Source organism: Lepisosteus oculatus, chromosome 6, assembly GCF_040954835.1.
Source record: "Lepisosteus oculatus isolate fLepOcu1 chromosome 6, fLepOcu1.hap2, whole genome shotgun sequence".
Taxonomy (NCBI): domain Eukaryota; kingdom Metazoa; phylum Chordata; class Actinopteri; order Semionotiformes; family Lepisosteidae; genus Lepisosteus; species Lepisosteus oculatus.
In genome coordinates, this window is record NC_090701.1 from 34,210,183 (window position 1) to 34,228,182 (window position 18,000).

The window sequence follows — 18,000 nt, forward strand, 5'->3', positions numbered from 1 at the left end:
GTGTGTTTGTATGTATAAACATTTGGTGTTTATAAATAATGTTAATGTAAATACATATAAATAGTGTAGATGGAAACAGCATAATTAAACAGTTTGAATAATAACCATTTAATTCTAGAACCATATTACAGTGTGCTTAGACATATGAATGAAAAGAAACCTTGTCTGCACGGTGAGAACCTGTAACTGGAACAAGATACTAAATTAGTATTGTAGAGATTGTAGACTAACAGTTGAAAAAAATACAAAATGTAAACTTTAACTTGCTAAAGGAATTATATAATAAATTCTTAGAAGTATCTCTGGGGGTACAAGTTCCCCTTGATTGCGATCCTCTGGTATAGATCCAGAAAAAAAAAAACGTTTTAACCCACCTGCTTATACAGTATGTGCTTCCACAGTCCAAAAGACCAATTTTTACCTTTCAAATAACACCAAAATTAAATTTGACTTTTATGAACTGGTGTTTTAAATTTTGAATTTTTATTGAAGCATTTGATATGTTGCAAATAAATTCATAAGGATTATTTTAAATTGACATGTATTTATAAATATTTCTACTTGTTTTAAAAAATAAGTGGTGCAAGAAAACCAGTTGTTCTTTCAAAAATGGTACAAATATTGTTTCTATTGTCTATACATTAACTTCTTTCACATGCTATCAGTGCTGCTAGATTATAATACATCTTAAAAACATGTTAAAACGTTTAAAACTGTTTAACTTGAAACTTAAAAAGAAGGAAAATAATGATGATACTGTACTATACTTATGATCATGATTATAATACTCTATATAGGTAAAATACGTTTTCATAATACAGTTCTTAATTTCAGTTTAGTTCGGCACTGAGATGGTATTCTGTTGCCTCCTAGTGGTGATATCGCAGAAGCGCATTACTTATTTCAGCTCTCTGATCCTATTAATTTGAATATGTTTAGCTAATAATTTAACAGTTTTAATTTAAAGTTAAAATGTTGTTGATGTCCTTACATTTTTTTGTTTTGTGTGGGTGACATTTTAAAATAAAACTAAAACAGTTTTTATTATTGAAATCATCATTAATCATTAATATTTCTTGTACTACAGCTACTACAGTTGTATTCAAAGGATTTTTGCTCTTCAAAGAAATGCACGAATCACCAGATTCCATGCAATTCCAGCCTTGCATAAACAATAATTATGTATGTTTGTGGAAAAATAATTTAATCTATGGGGTGGTAGTGTGAAGCAGTAGGTGCTGCTGTGGACTCCAGACTGGTGAGTACTGCACTCACATTACTCCAGTTAATGTCAACCTGTAGGAATGGGCACTTCCCAGCTCATTATTGCTAATGAGAATTTGTTCTCAATTGATTTATCTGTCTAAATACAGGATTAAAAACATACAGCATTATTATGGCATTTTTATATTTTAAATCTAGTTAAACTATGTGGCCAGAGTTTGCTAACAAATATTTTAGCAGTATTTTATAGATACTCCAAAAAGCACAGGTCCTGGTTTGACTAAGTAGGCCATTCACTTATTGCTGGTCTGTCAGATAAGTCTGTCTTTCCCGTCAGTAACATATTATTTTGTCACATTTTAGATTCACTATAGGAGCTCTGTCATGAGTCTCACATAGTTAATGTTATATTGGTTTTATAGGCATCTGAAATGTTGAATTGAATTTGTCAGAGATGTTTGTGTGGGAAAACAGCAAAATTGGATTTTATACACAACATAGCCCAGGAAATGCATTTTCATATTTTATATTATTACTGACCACAATTTAGTCTCAAGCCTTTGTCAAAGAATCGAGTCAACAAATGTGCATTTCTAACATGAATACTTACTGAATGGAAATGAAACCTGAAAGAGGGCCAAGTGAATAGATTTGTTCACAAGAAATGTGCTTTCTCAATACAATCAGATTTCTAAATCAAATCCAATGTTTCTGATGGGAAATAATGCATTATTTACACAATGTAAGAGTGGACAACGTTATCAGTTTAACAAAGGTTCAGGACAAAAGGTTCCTCAATATTTTTTGTAACATAATAGGTAGTTGTGATTATACAAGTTTAAAAACACAAAGAAGCATATAAGAATGCTTACAGTGTCAATTTATTAGAACTAAATTGCATTTGCTTCAAGGAAGAAAAGGATTTCCTTTACTTAAAACGATACTTTCTAAAATATATTTGACAAATGTGATTACTAAAAGAAGAGAATACAAAACATTGGGAAAATATTAAGTCTTAAACTCTGTTGGTAGTTCTGCAATATATAAAGTTCTACTTTTAAACCGAGACCACATCCTACGTAGTGTAAAGGGATATTGTTCTGCTCTGGTTAAATACAGATCATATCAGAAATAATTTGTAATGAAAACAAGACACCTGCGTGCAGTCTCCACTAAAAATCTAAGAAGGTTTTTATCAGAAATCTCATTGCATGTTATATCACCTGCACTGAGCATCCCAAAGAAAAGAGTAAAAAAAAATTACGATATTCACTGGTGTGCAATGGGATAATGTCAAAACACTAAATTGGCATCAGACCTTTCTGACACTTTACAGCACATGAATGCATTTAAATACTGTAGGTTAATATAAAAATAACACATTTCCAACCAAATCTAAAAGACTCTGAAATGTACTGGAGATCATGCATTGTGCCAGCTGCTTTCTGGGATAGGCTCAGACTCCCCCTGACCCTGAATTGGATGAAGTTGTTAGAAAACGGATGGGTGGATCTCAAAGATTTGAAAACAAATTGTGCTCCTTTGTGAAATTTAAAAAAATTCTTACCTCCTGTAGAGGATGAATGTTGGAAGCAGCCATATCTTATGACTGCTCCTTGCAGTTTCAGTTTCAGTTGTCTTTACTGCAGAAGGGAGCCATTGATATTCAGAGCATATTTGATATTTTTTTAACAATCAAAAGTTCCTGAATTTGTCTACCCTGTGTTCATAATCTTTTTATACATGCTAGTTATAAACACTTTAAATCTGTAATACCAAAGCGACTGCCTATCACACCCCTCCACTTTTATGCTGTCTGATACAGATACTGACAGTGTCCGGTTGTCAGTACCCCCTGACCCTAATTAACAGGAAATTACCTTATTAACATCTGTAGCATTTATGTCCTGACTACCCCTGCAATAGCATTCTGTCATTGTGGGTTTTCTCCCTGAAGAGTCCTGTCAGCTTCCCTGTGCTTTGCTACGCTACCCTACGCTTTGCTCTTGCTCTGCTGGCCTGCTTGCTTTGCCTGCCAGCGTACTGTATATTGACCTCCTGCTTGTCTCATAGCCGTTATCCTCCCTGGCTTTGTCTACTTCCAGATTCCCCGGCAATGCACATCACCTGTCCGACTCCATGGTTTTGAAAAACCTTTGGATTCTGAAGTGTGATCTCAAACTTTCTCTCAGCACGCAGTGCTTGCGCTCTCCCCCAGAGCTGGTTTATTACACAATCAAACACAAGGTAAAAGGCTGATTGTGAACTTGTGATTGTGGTTCACTAACATAACTAACTGATTGTGCAGATTCTAAAGAACTATTATATATACTGAGACATGCAGTGGATATTTTAATTTATAATTTAATCAATTGTTTGCATTTCACTTTTCAGAAAACAGATCTCAAGATCACACACAGCGGAGAATGTGGAAGTGTAAACTTATCTGGTAGCTGTCTTTCACATTCACTGTATTCAATATATATAAAGATTCATAATTATACCAGAATTTTAGTGTTGGCAGGTGGCATATCGCTCATCAAAAGTAATCACAAACCTGTAATTGTCTGGAACGCCTCAGGGGTTGCATGTTGCTTAGGCTAACAAAACCCACCCTACCATTATGACACTCAGTTATTTGTGTTCCCCTGCTTGGGGAATCTCAGTCACTCTCAGCTCATGATCTAGGCTCAAATCCATTATGGATTACAGAACTTAACCCACACTTGGGCAAGCATCTTTATTGGCTAAACCACCTGTATTATACTCTTTAAAACTGTAGATTCTTTTTAAATATTATAATAATTCAGATCACACTGTATCTGAAGCATTTTTATGCATAATCTTAACCTCTAATACTATGTATTTGTTCCTTAGTGCATTCTCTGTGCTATTAAAAGGAGCATCTGTTTAATGTTTCAAACAAGCAAGAGAAATGATGCAGTAAATATAAACTAAACTCTATTTTAGTCAACTACAAAGTCCTGGGTGTGATACATGCCCATTGTGTTGAGGGCATATTAGCAATATTTTTTATCATTTAATATTTAAAAATATTGTAACGAATATGCCCCTGCACATAACAGGGATCTTGGTTCGTGCCCATGCAGTGGAGGGACGAACTGGGGTGGGGAGCAGCGAGGGCACAAGCCCGAGAATCCAAATATGTTACAACATTTTATTACTCTAATAAACTACAGTAATCATTTCCTTTTTATTTTAGATTAAAATGGTGGATATATCCAATATGCTCTGACATCCCATTCTGTTAGAACACGCTCGGGCAGACTTCTTACAGCGGGCGGCCAATTAAACTATTATTTAATTATTATTTCCTTATTAGCTCCATTTTTCTTTAAATACTTCCCTTGCCCTCCCTTGGGGCTCTGTCATTAGCTACTTCGTAGCTTCCTTATGCCATTTTTTTTCCTCTACCTTTTTGTACTTGCTTAATTATTTCAGTGCTTTCCCTGTCCTTTGCCACTACTGCTCTGTTGCCCTGGCTCCTCTTTTTTTGTTCGGCTGCGGTGTTCCCCTCCTCGCCGTTGCCTGAGACCTGCTTATAAGCTCTCGGTTAGATGCGGCTATTTTTCACCTCGCCGCTTCACATGATAAAGGAGTTAGAAAATGAACGGATGGTGGTTCTATGAGTTGAATTTTATGACTCCATGACAGTTCATATGTTAAACACACTACCTGGTTCAGTTAATCAATTTAATAAAAGTGGAAAGAATCCACATAATTACATTGTGTCATGACACACACCTCAAGTCTACAAGGGATCCGCCAACAGAAGTCTCACAAGCACATCTTGAAGAGCTACCCAATCGTGCTTCAAGACTTGAAGCATTTTGTTGATGAGGATATTGCTGTTAAGTAAGAAATTCAACTGATCCCACAAGTGTTTAGTGGGGCTTATACAGTACCACACAACTATAAAGGCCAACTTGCAAAGAAACACCAGCCCTTGAGGATTAATTAGGTAAATGCCCTGCTTGATTAAGCAACACTTTGAACTGAGCTTTAATCCCAACTTTGCTGATGGCCTCTGGACATCAGAGTGAATGACATCTTCTCATCTTCTGTGACAAAGTTTGATGCCATTTGCTGCCTAAGAAAAAATTGTACAAAATGAGCAGGGATGACATTCCCCACAAATTGGCTGATTACTTCTTTTGTTTCCAAAATCATGGAACCACCTATGTATATCAGATGTTTTACTTTGCAGAGTGTGTGTGTGTGGACACAGAGAGAAGATGGGTGATAGATTAATATATTAATACATCCTTTTCAGAAGGATAGGATGTGCTTGACACACATGCATCATGATATTATCACTCCAAATGACATCCAAAACGACACGTCTCGTCCACTGTTGGGTTTATTGCAGATCAATTCAGAAACAACAGCTGGTAATTGTTTTTCAAACCCCAGAACATTCCATTATAAATTATTTCTCAGATTTTCAGGTCAGAATTTGTTCTACAATCTTGTACATATTCTCAAATCTTATCTTCTTAAATTAAGTGTTAATAAAAATACTATTACAGTAATTTAATTCAGAGATTCACAGCAATAACCTTATAAACCATGATTCAAATGCTACAAAATAACATTATGTATCTGCAAATCACAGCCATAAATCAGGTATATTTTCTCAAAACAAGCCTCTTCAATTCCATTATTTCCTTCATTAAACACAAACACATGAGCTTTAGTAAAAATCTTTAATGCTGATCTTTAGTTGACAGGAAGCGAAGGAAACTTTGGGAGCTGCAGGAAATGGTGGGTGGTTTTCTTCTAAATTTGAAAACTTTTAAAAATCATGGAAAAGAAACAAAAAACAGAAGGGAAAGAATAAAAGACTACTAATAATTTTCACAATAAAGGTTTCAAGGTTGAGCTTGGTAGGTTACAAAAATTCTGCAACGCTAAAGCAAAATTAATAATCACATACAAACAAACTGGATAAATGTGTATATTGATATGCAGAGCATACTTTATTTAATGAGAAGTCTATTACCACTGTGAAAGAGGACCTTAAGCAGCAAAAGAAACAACCCATGAAACAATCACAATTTTAATTTATATTTACTGAAGCATAAAAAGGCAACCACATGCCTATTTTAATGAAAGGTCACACAGAATTATTTTGCCGACCTAGGAGGATTGCACTGTAAAGGTCAGGAGTAAGGTCTTACCTAAAGTGTATATCAGGAACTGACTGGAAAAACAAAAATACTTGTTTTCTTCTCATTGCTATTGTCTACCTGCACAGAAATGCATTAACATTAAACAGGAAAACAGCAGCAACAGAAACTGTGTCAAGAGAGATCCCTCTATGTTAGATATGTGAATAGATTTTTTTCCTGACACTCTAGTGCACTTTTGCAATTGTAGGACATTAAGCAAGAGCACTCAAACTCAGGCATGGGATCTGGCACAGACACTTGGGGAGTTTAAAGGGGCCTTCAACAACTCCCCAGAGGGAGAAAACGGCTCAACTAGGATTAGTAAACTAAGGGCTGAGAGTTTCACAGGGATTAGAGTCAGCTTCCACTGTATTAAGGTCTCCATCTGCGCACCTCTGGAAAGTTTATATTAACTTCCCATTTACCTCTTTTGATGCCGACTGGACTGAGTTTTATATGCTTCATTACCCACCCATCCTTTATCATAAAGTTGATTGTCCTTGTGTGGCAGTGACAAGGCAGGGCCCATTCCAGAAGTTAGGACACAAGGCTGTACTGAGAGCACATGACTGCTCTCATCATCAACAGGATACCAGCCAACTGCAGTGCCACAAATCCAACCTGTCTTTGGGAGGTGAGAGGGAGCCGAAATAACCAGACAGAAATATGCAAACACAGATGCTTCAATATTGTGTTAGCAAAATTTCACATTTAAAACAATTGCACTGCTTGTAATTGCAAATATAATATTAGGTCTTCCTTTTAACAGGAATTGAAAGTGCCCAATAATGTTACAATAATTCCTTCACTCTGCTGCCTACCTTGAGTAATACGGAAAAGCTTTTTTTGTTTTGTGCTAGCATTAATCAAACACTTCACAACATCTACAATCGGTAATAAAACTTTGTTCAGATTTTATATTTTACTTAAAAATGTTCTGGGTTAACTGATTATAACTGATTATTGCAATTGCTCGCTATTATGGAAAATCTTCATCACAAAAGAGAACTAATCTTTTATTTCATATGCAGTATGATCACATTGTTTAAAAATTATGACAGTGTATTTTTGTTACAAGGAACCTTTCAATTCAAACAGCATTATAAAATTACCTGTATATAGTTTAAATACAGATTATACACATTACATTAAATCGAATTAACAAACGTCACATAAAAACATAATGTTCAACATCTTTTTCCAAATCATAAATGCTTGCAAAATTCATAAACAGCCCCAGAAATTAATAATTTAGATTAGATATTTAATTCTTTGTATCTATCTATATATATATATTCCAGCACATCATGAGAAAAACCAGCCTTATTATGTAGTATATTCAATTTAATCATCTTTCATCATATTTCATTTAATCATTTAAATGTCAGATTCCATAACACATAAAGAAGATTTTTAATTGAATATAGCACCCTTTATTTTCTTGTTAAATGGCCTTCACAACTTTGTTCTGAAGTTGAACTGTCTATACAGTGGAATTGTAAACACCATAACTATTCCTGTGTTCACTAGTTCCACTAGGTTTGGTTTAAGATTTAAATCAGTAGACTATTTTTCACAATTCCTTATTTTTCTAAAGAGAACCATACAAAATACAGGCATAGGCATTGACATTCAAGCTCAGACTACAGTTAACAAAACATTTTTTTTTTAATTGGCACATTGAGCATTTATACACAGCTCCAAGATAATGAGCCACAAGGTTTGCTATTTGGCATAAACAGTGTTGTCAGTTAGATAAAAACCAGGACAATTTTATTTGCGTTGACTAATCTGGGGTCTGTTTCAGAAAGGCAATTGCAATAAGTCTTAACAGACATCACAAATTAAAATTTGGGTTATATAAAAATGTATGGTAGGCCTGATCAATGCAATTTTATCCTGAAATCAACAACAGCCAGAGAATCAACTTAACAATTTTCATAGTAGCTCAAGGCACAGGAACTGGAAGGAGGGGACTAGAAGGAGGAACTGATCAAATCATCTTGATGAATTGTCTGTCCAAACCAGGGCAGTCTCAAGGCCCTCCAATCCCCAATCTCGCTATACACTCGGATAGAAATATAAATACTGTACATACATGTTTAAATATTTTAATAAAGCGACACACAAAACTCGTATTTTTGTCATGATAGTAAGCCCCTCCTCTTAAGGGCGCATCAGCTCTTTCTTGTTTGTCTAAATTTTTTGTACCTCCCTCCTGTTCCAACCCCTCCCTACAAAAGCCAGACTCTCCCATCATTCCAGGCTCAGCTTTGGAAGATGGACTCCTGGAAGCCCGCCTACCAGCGAGTCTAGGAGAGGCTCGACGGCATAGGCTTCGCAATGGCGTCCTGACCATCTGGGTCCGGGGCTTGGAGCGCCTGGCCCTGTTACCCCTTTTTATTCCCCCAACCCTTTGCCGGATCGCTCTCTGGCTTTTAACTCCTGTCTTGTCTATCATGGATGGAATACCCGGCTCTGGACTTTTGATCACCCAGGGATTTTCCTACGGAGTCCCTTTGGACTAGTTTGCCTGGCCACGCCCCCCCCCCACCCCCGGGCACCAGCGCACCGTTGACACGCCCCCCTGTTCTTCTTCCAGCCCTGATCCTAGTCTGCTTTCCCTGTGTTTCCCTTCCGGATTCTGCCATCTGCATAGGGTCCTGAAAAATGCTTAGTGACAATTTTAACTTAAGAAGAAAGTCAGTGGGAGAGCAGATGCTTTGTTCAGAACTGGAAACATGTCCCGCACTAACTACGTCAGAGCCATAGGCCATCAGCTGCAAGCTAAAAGTTATTGCGACAAAACTAAACAAGCTTGGGAAAAAAAATTAGCCGGCAGAAAAAAAGGCGAGCACAAGCAGAGATTGGGACAAGAAAAAGATAACAGAAGAGGGAGGATGCAAATGTGACACTTAAAGGGTCTTTGGAATGGTTTGTTATAAAAACCAGGAGCAAAGAAGAAACGGACACTGGGTGGTGATCTCGACATGACATGGGTGCTTTCATTGAGACACCCGAAGGTACTGATAGCATTAGCAACAAGGGCAATTCTGACCTCAGCTCTACACTGCACAGCAATGCAATCGTGTCAACTTCTATGGTTGGGATGCCACGAACATGGGAACTGATTTACAGGATCCAGGCAACTGGCCAGCTCTTATGGATAGTAAGACAAGAGACTTTCTAGTTGAAAATGAACCCAAAAAGCTACAATAGAGATTGCAATTTCTCTAAAAACAGTGAGCGGAGACATTTTTCTGATGATGTTTACTACAGGAAGTTGGTTAACGGTGAGACTGTAGAAAGACAATGGTTAATTTACTCCAAAAAGCTTGATGCAGTCTTTTGCTTCCATTAAAGCTACTCTTTAGCTCAAGCACTAGCAAACTGGTAAATCAAGGCAACAGAGACTGAAAACATTTAGCTGAGAAACTTAGGTTGCACAAATCCTCTCATGAGCATGTCGTGAACTCAAAGAAATGGCTGGAAGCAAAAGACCGAATCTCTGAACAGAAAACAATTGAAGAAAACATTCACAGAGAAATGTGCAGGAAAAAGGCCCATTGGCAGGCTGTCTTAACATTAATCCTCGCTGCCATACAATATCTGGCATTTCATGGGACTAACTCCAAACTGTATGAACCAAGCAATAGTATTTTTTTGGGCCTCATTGAAATGATGGCCAAATTTGACTCTGTTATACAGGAGCATGCCAGGTGAATAAACGACAATTAAATTCATGATCACTACCTAGGGTACAATATTCAAAATAAAATCATATCTAATGTAGCGCCCTCGCCCAGTGGTGAGGAGGAAGTGCACCTAGGCACTGAGGGTACCGCAAAGCAGGCTGGGAGTTGTAGACAGTGGGAGTCCAAGGATCCGTACAATGACCAGCAGCTGACCCTGCTCATGTAAATAGACTTATGTTAGTTTAAGTGTCCTGTGAAGCTTAGTAGGTGTGTAGAGTTTGTTAACAAGTTACCACCCCAACCCTGTGTACTTGTTACGTCGGTCTCCTAATGTGTCTGTATAAAGGAGAATAAAAGCTGGTGGTTGTTTCCCTACTTCGGCTCAGCTTGTCCTCTGTCCTGCATGAACCCGTAAGCGCTACACCATGATGGCCTCCAATGCAAAGCATGTTATCATCAGGGATGCAAAGACAGCAAAATATTTTACTGTACTACGTGATTGTACACCTGATTTAAGTCATCAGGAACAAATGTCACTAGGTCTGCACTTTTGTGAACATGACAACTCAAGAATGGTGTGTTAAAGAGCATTTCATTGAGTTTATTGCAACCTCTGATCAAAGCGGACTCGGACTGTGAGATGCCCTTCTAGCTGTACTGGACAGGCTTGATCCCAACATCAGTGATTGTCGGAGTCAAGGGTTCGACAACGCTGCAAACATGAGAGGTGAGCAGCAAGGGGATCAAGCTCCCATTCTTAGACTCAACCCCCAGGCCTTCTTTATGCCATGTGGATGTCACAATTTTTCATTGGGAGACATAGCAAAATGTTACAAAAACGTCACGGCTTTGGGGACTATTCAAAGGATATACACTCTATTTGCAGCCTCAACAAGTTGGTGGCAAATTTTAAAAGAGAATGCCCCGACGCTACACTGAGCAGTGCTCTGACAGACAGAGATTCTCACGACATCGACGCATTTGAGTTGTTTGACAAGCTCCGGATTGTTAGAGAAATAACTCCTGCTGAATCAGCTGCGGTAGTTCAAGTCCTTCAGTTTTTAAGGTCCCTCCAAGGAACGTTCCCCAAACACTGAAGTAGCATACATAATTTTATTAACAATTCCAGTTTTAGTGGCCTCAGGAGAACAAAGCTTTTCTAAACTTAAACTAATAGTTACCTAAGGACAACTATGTCCCAAGAGAGACTATGCGGTCTTGCTATCCTGTCAATCGAGAAAGACATTGCATCGAAAATGGTAAATCAAGATTTAATCGCCCAGTTTGAAACAAGAAAGGCAATAAGAGCTAACTTGAATGGTATTCTCTATGCTTGCTACAGTATGCTTTGGTTGTTAAGTTTGCGCAGGCAAACAAGTTGGCCTTTGTCCAAACTACAGTGGTGTGAAAAAGTGTTTGCCCCCTTCCTGATTTCTTATTTTTTTGCATGTTTGTCACACTGAAATGTTTCAGATCATCAAACAAATTGAAATATTAGACAAAGATAACACAAGTAAACAAAAAATGCAGTTTATAAATGAAGTTTTTTATTATTAAGTTAAAAAAAATCCAAACTTACATGGCCCTGTGTGAAAAAGTGATTGCCCCCTAAACCTAATAACTGGTTGGGCCACCCTTAGCAGCAACAACTGCAATCAAGCTTTTGCGATAACTGGCAATGAGTCTTTTACAGCGCTGTGGAGGAATTCTGGCCCACTCATCTTTGCAGAATTGTTGTAATTCAGCCACATTGGAGGGTTTTCGAGCCTTAATCGCTTTTTTAAGGTCATGCCACAACATCTCAATCAGGTCAGGACTTTGACTAGGCCACTCCAAAGTCTTCATTTTTTTTTTCTTAAGCCATTCAGAAGTGGACTTGCTGGTGTGTTTTGGATCATTATCCTGCTGCAGAACCCAAGTGCGCTTCAGCTTGAGGTCACGAATAGATGGCCAGACATTCTCCTTCAGGATTTTTTGGTAAACAGCAGAATTCATGGTTCCATTTACCACAGCAAGTCTTCCAGGTCCTGAAGCAGCAAAACAGCCACAGACCATCACACTACCACCACCATATTTTACTGTTGGTATGATGTTCCTTTTCTGAAATGCTGTGTTACTTTTACACCAGATGTAATGGGACACACACCTTCCAAAAAGTTCAACTTTTGTCTCATTACTCCACAGAGTATTTTTCCAAAAGTCTTGGGGATCATCGAGATGTTTTCTGGCAAAACTGAGACGAGCCTTTATGTTCTTTTTGCTAAGCACTGGTTTTCGTCTAGGAACTCTGCCATGCAGGCCATTTTTGCCCAGTCTCTTTCTTATGGTGGAGTCATGAACACTGACCTTAACTGAGGCAAGTGAAGCCTGCAGTTCTTTGAATGTTATTGTGGGTTTTTTTCTGACCTCTTGGATGAGTCGTCGCTGCGCTCTTGGGGTAATTTTGGTCGGCTGGCCACTCCTGGGAAGGTTCACCGCTGTTCCATGTTTTTGCCATTTGTGGATAATGGCTCTCACTGTGGTTCGCTGGAGTCCCAAACCTTTAGAAACGGCTTTATTACTTTTTCTAGACGGATAAATCTCAATTACTCTGTTTCTCATTTGTTCCTGAATTTCTTTGGATCGCAGTATGATTTCTAGCTTTTGAGGATCTTTTGGTCTACTTCACTTTGTCAGGCAGGTCTTATTTAAGTGATTTCTTGATTGAGAACAGGTGTGGTACAGTAGTAATCAGGCCTTCATTTAAAACCTTCATTTAAAAACTGCATTTTGTGTTTAATTGTGTTATCTTTGTCTAATATTTCAATTTGTTTGATGATCTGAAACATTTCAGTGTGACAAACATGCAAAAAAATAAAAAATCAGGAAGGGGGCAAACACTTTTTCACACCACTGTATATTAATCTCGTAATACAGCCAGTTAAAATATGTAATACATGCAATATAGGGGAGAAAGAAACAATAATAATTACAAACAAAAAATATCACATACTGTACATCTTATACCCTTTTGTATTTTTTGCTACATTTTACTTGACATGCAGGTGTTGTGGATATGTATATAGTTCCTAGCTTTAAAATGCTTTTTTAAAATTCCTTATCATTATCAGAAGCCAAGACATCTATGCACTTCTATTGGAAGGTGGAAATTCAGGCAGCATGCAGGATACATGTGTTTTAATATTAAAGCTTGAGTTTTAATATACTGTACATTGAGAAAGTTGCTTATTATTACTGCACATTTATATTAGTCAAATAAATTATTAAGTACTAGGACAAAGATAATATAAAGTTATGTATGGATCTAAAAATCAGAATAAACTTGGACAAACCAGGTATCAATATAATACAGGGTTGGGGTTAATGCATTACATACACAATGTGCTACGGTTATATTAGTTTGATGGTAATGAGGTAATTAAACGAGTTAAAGAATTATGATGGGAATAATAGTATTGCAGTTACTTTTGCCATTGTTTTTTGTTGCATTCTGTGCTGTACATCTAAACGATGTAGTTGAGCTGAGGTACCTGACAAGTAAAATTACACCATTATTAGAATATCTATGAAAGTACACAAAACACATGCAGTCTGTGCAGCAGTGCCATCTGGCATTCAAATTAAGTATTGCTTTATACACAACTGCCGAGTATAAAACAGCACACAATAAATTATCCTATTTATTTTAAGCTACATTCAGTTTCTTGACTGTGAGAAAATAATATAAGCAAATAACAATCCCATTTTAATGGGAATAAAAATTGACATATTAACAGTGACTCTATCACTGAAAATGAATTAATATTCCTTTTCTTCTTACCTCCAAATAGTTTCTTATCGGGCCCTGCTGTAGACTCTGGCATTCAGTGTTTTTAATCTTATGTGATTCGCCCATGTCTAAATTTGCTAGAAAAACATTCATTTTTCACCTTAGTACGTTAATTTAAAATATCTTTAAAACTTGGATTTTGGAAGCAATTATGAATTCTATAACCAGGAAAGATACATGGCCTCAGGGAGATAGTGGAAATTCAGTAATTCTCTCTGTGCTTATTACATTCATGATATTTTTAATATTATGTAATTTCTGCTGCTATGCACTACAAATATTGAATGTTTAGGGAAAAATAGTTATTCAGTTCCAGTTTGCTATTAACACATTGCAGCAAAAGAGTCATCTCTGGCTGTAACTTCACACTGATGTTAGTAAAATAAGGAGAGTTGGAAATGAGAGGAGGCGATATGGTCCTTCTACTGTAGCTTGTACGGTAGCTAGTAGATAATTAGTCTGGGATCACATTCAGTGTACTCTTAAAGGAAACCAGGTATCATTGTCAACAACATAGCTAGGTAGCTTGTACAAAGAACTTGTATAGTTAAGCAAGACCTACTTTCATGCCAGATATCCCCCAGAAAATAATACTGTTATACAGATGATCTTTGTAGTATATTAGTATAATAAGTATAGTATATAAGTAGCTTCCCCACAAATCTGTCAAACAAGTCTGTCAGATGTGATTTATATTTTGAGTTACTGTCAAAGACAACTTCAGAAAATTGCTCACACAATTGCTTTCATACAAGAATCATCCGCAAAGGGTTAATTAACAAAAAAATCCCTATTTATCTACCACCCACTCCCATCTGCCTGTGGTTGGTTATTCAACAAATACATTAAGCCCAGGTGCTGTATTAAGGACAAGGCTGTAATTACGTGCATGCACAATGGGACCACAGAGCCAGCTTAGGCACAGAGATTTATGAGGATAAACCAGAATTCACCATGTTTGTCTACAAGGCATGTATTAATAATCAAATTATCATTCTATGGGGGATCGTCACAATTGTTTCACAGGACAAGAGAAACAAATGTACAGTAACAAGTAATATAATGTGCAATTAATTAATATGTAATGGCATATTATCTTCTTCTGAAAAAAATGAGTAGCAAACTTTTTTTAATTAAACGCCCCAACTCTGCTCTTATTCTGAAAACTGCAACACAGAATGCAAAAACTGGCCAGAGAAAATCCAAGGAGAAAATGCATTTAAACACTACATCCATAACTGCCATAAAAATGCCTAACCCTGCTGCCTCCCAAATGGGTCATTGAGAACAAGCACAAGTCGTGCTCTGCTGCCTGGAACCTATACATTACATTGTAAGACACTGTCAACAGCCGTCTGTAACTGTGACCAGCAAAACATTAGCTCAGCACCACCAAGGGTCAGGCTGGGATTAGCTGGCCAGTGCTCTCTGTATTCAGAGTGAAACCGTGACTCCTGGGATTTCTCGGGTGCCTGCAGGCTTGCACTGACATAAGTGAGGGACAAGCCTCTTCTCTAATTAAGAAGCCAGCAGCCATACCACCCTTCAGCTCACAGCTGACAACCCACTGAAGCTAATAAGGTGTAAGCCTGGTCAGTCCCTGAATGGGAGACCTGCTGAGGAAAACTAAAGTTGCTGGTGGAAGAGGTGTTAGTGGGGCCAACAGGGGGTGCTCACCCTGTAGTCTGTGTGGGTCCTAATGTCCCAGTAAAAGGACAGGGACACTAAACTGTAAAAAGGTGCCGTCCTTTGGGTGAGACATAAAACCAAGGTCCTGACTCTTTGAAGTCATAAAAAATCCCAGGGTGTTTCTCGAAAAGACTAGGGGTGTAAACCCGGCAAGCTGGCCAAATTTCTCATTGGCCTTTACCAATCATGGCCTCCTAATAATCCCCATCTCTGAATTGGCTTCATCACTCTGTTCTCCTCCCCACTGATAGCTGGTGTGTGGTGAGAATACTGGTGCACTATGGCTGCCGTCGCATCATCCAGGTGGGGCTGCACATTGGTGGTGGTGGAGGGGAGTCCCCATTACCTGTAAAGAGCTTTGAGTGGAATGTCCAGAAAATTGCTATATAACTGTAAGCAATTATACATTTTTATTATTATTGATTGACAGTGAACCTCCCATACATCGCCAAAGAGCTTATCATGTGTCAAAAGATGAATGGCTTTGTGAGTGAGCAGGTTCGAGGAATCTGTCTGAACTTCCTCATTTTCCTTTTTAGGGGTACCAGGGTCACTGCTGTGTTACAGTGATCCAAGACATAAAGGCACAATTGGCAATTCCAGATTTGCATGGGTATCGAATAAAAAATATTGCATTAAAATAATGAGTTATTCCAATTTCTAAAAATTCTTAGAAAAAAATGAGTACATGTTCTGTAGCTATGATTCAATGCAGTTTTTTTACATTTTGTTCAATACACTGGCACTCAATGGCCTTTTTTATTTAGAAAAAAGAAAATGTACAGTACAAAAACAGTTGATGGATGACAAATATCCAAACAATGTTGTGTCTTTACTTCAGAATAAAGTTCAGTTTTCTTAATGAAAAAGAATTACTATGAATGGCCACCTCTACATTATTCTTTATGTACAGTATGCAGTATAATATTATACAGTACAGTATAATATCGCATCAGAATTTCAATAGCAATTTAATACAGTATTATACAGACAATACAAGAAGGAAGACTAACAAATGTAAATAACAAAAAAACTAAACAGTTTAGCTGTATCTGTAATGAGCTATAGCTTTTGGAAACAATCCACAATCCTGCAGACCTACAAATAATTTGTAAAATACTCATTTTTTCAACGATGGTATTTAATTATATTTATCAGTTATTTTCAAACATTCTCAGTTTGGAAAATTTGATCACAATGTGATCTAGCAAATGCAATATGTTTCAAGACCACTACTTTCATGAAACAGACCCCTGATCAGGCTTTAACGCAGGTTAGACAAACATTTGGTTATATTTTCAGTATAATACCATCATAAAATTGTGTACGATTTGTATAAACATTGTGATTTTTAAAATCTGTAGCTTACTTCCTTTCTCACATCTGTTAAATAAATTAATCAAAATTTGACATTTTATTTGAGAAGATGTTATTTGGTTTATTTATGCTTATATATGCTGAAAAGAAGCCAAATTGGCACAAATCAAATGCCTTGATGAAACGTTAACCATGGCAAATGCATACTGATGTCCTAATATTCCGTACTAATCAGACAATTTCAAGTAGTATTTTCAGCTTTCGGCCTGAGAAAATTCTACAGCATCCCTTCAACTTAAATGGCTGTTCAAAACCCATGTTTGGATAAGGATAAGTTCCCAGGTATTCTCCAGGTTCTCTTAATAAAAGTTCATCAAGAAAAAAATAGAGATGAAACACTAATAACCAATGCAGACCTAATTTTCAACCAAACGTAGGTCGTAAGACTAGCCATTTTTCAGTTACAATTTTGTCCATTTCCTTAAGAAACTACAGATTTATAAACTTTTATAAGTACAATCTGGTTATTACATATCCTACACATTTCTATGCAGAGAGACATTAAAAACACAAGCAAATGACTATAGGAACCAATACCATTTGTGTAGTTTGTAATTTGTTACCCTCTAAGTATAGATATAAATGAACACTGATTGAAAACCTCTACATTCAATTTCCATTTTCCTACAGGGAAAATATGTAAGCCATTCAAATAACCCAAGTGTTTTTCCATACCTGCATTATCCCTGTTTCTGTGACTTGTAAACAACAAAACACACAGCCTGAAATGCCCCTGATGTCTGAGGGCTAGCCAAATCTCTGCTTCATGATCTACAGTAGGTTAAATGTTTGTTTTTTTCCCACAAATTCGAACTAATTAATTATAGAAAATTTTAAACAAACACTGATTAAAGTGCTAATTCTATACGGCAAGTCCAATTCCGAAGTATTCCATTAGTCATTATATAAACTCAGTGCAGTGACCACTGCTCTATGCGTTGCATCAGTGCATATTTGTCTGTTGAGCATTCCCTGATTATGGCTTTAAAACATG

The 18,000-nt window shown here is 37.1% G+C and overlaps 1 protein-coding gene across 3 annotated transcripts in view; it reads right to left on the reverse strand.

Moving 5' to 3' along the window:
* Window positions 1–18,000, reverse strand: part of sec22c (SEC22 homolog C, vesicle trafficking protein) — a 123,559-nt gene that overhangs the window by 96,555 nt on the left and 9,004 nt on the right. The window contains exon 7 of one of the 3 annotated variants that reach the window (XM_069191206.1): window positions 5,595–7,037. The exons of the other annotated variants lie outside the window; for them this stretch is intronic. Coding sequence (XP_069047307.1) covers window positions 6,954–7,037 — 84 coding nt within the window. The 3' untranslated portion in view covers window positions 5,595–6,953. Of the gene's footprint in view, window positions 1–5,594; window positions 7,038–18,000 lie in introns of those variants that run through there. 3 annotated transcript variants of the gene reach the window in all.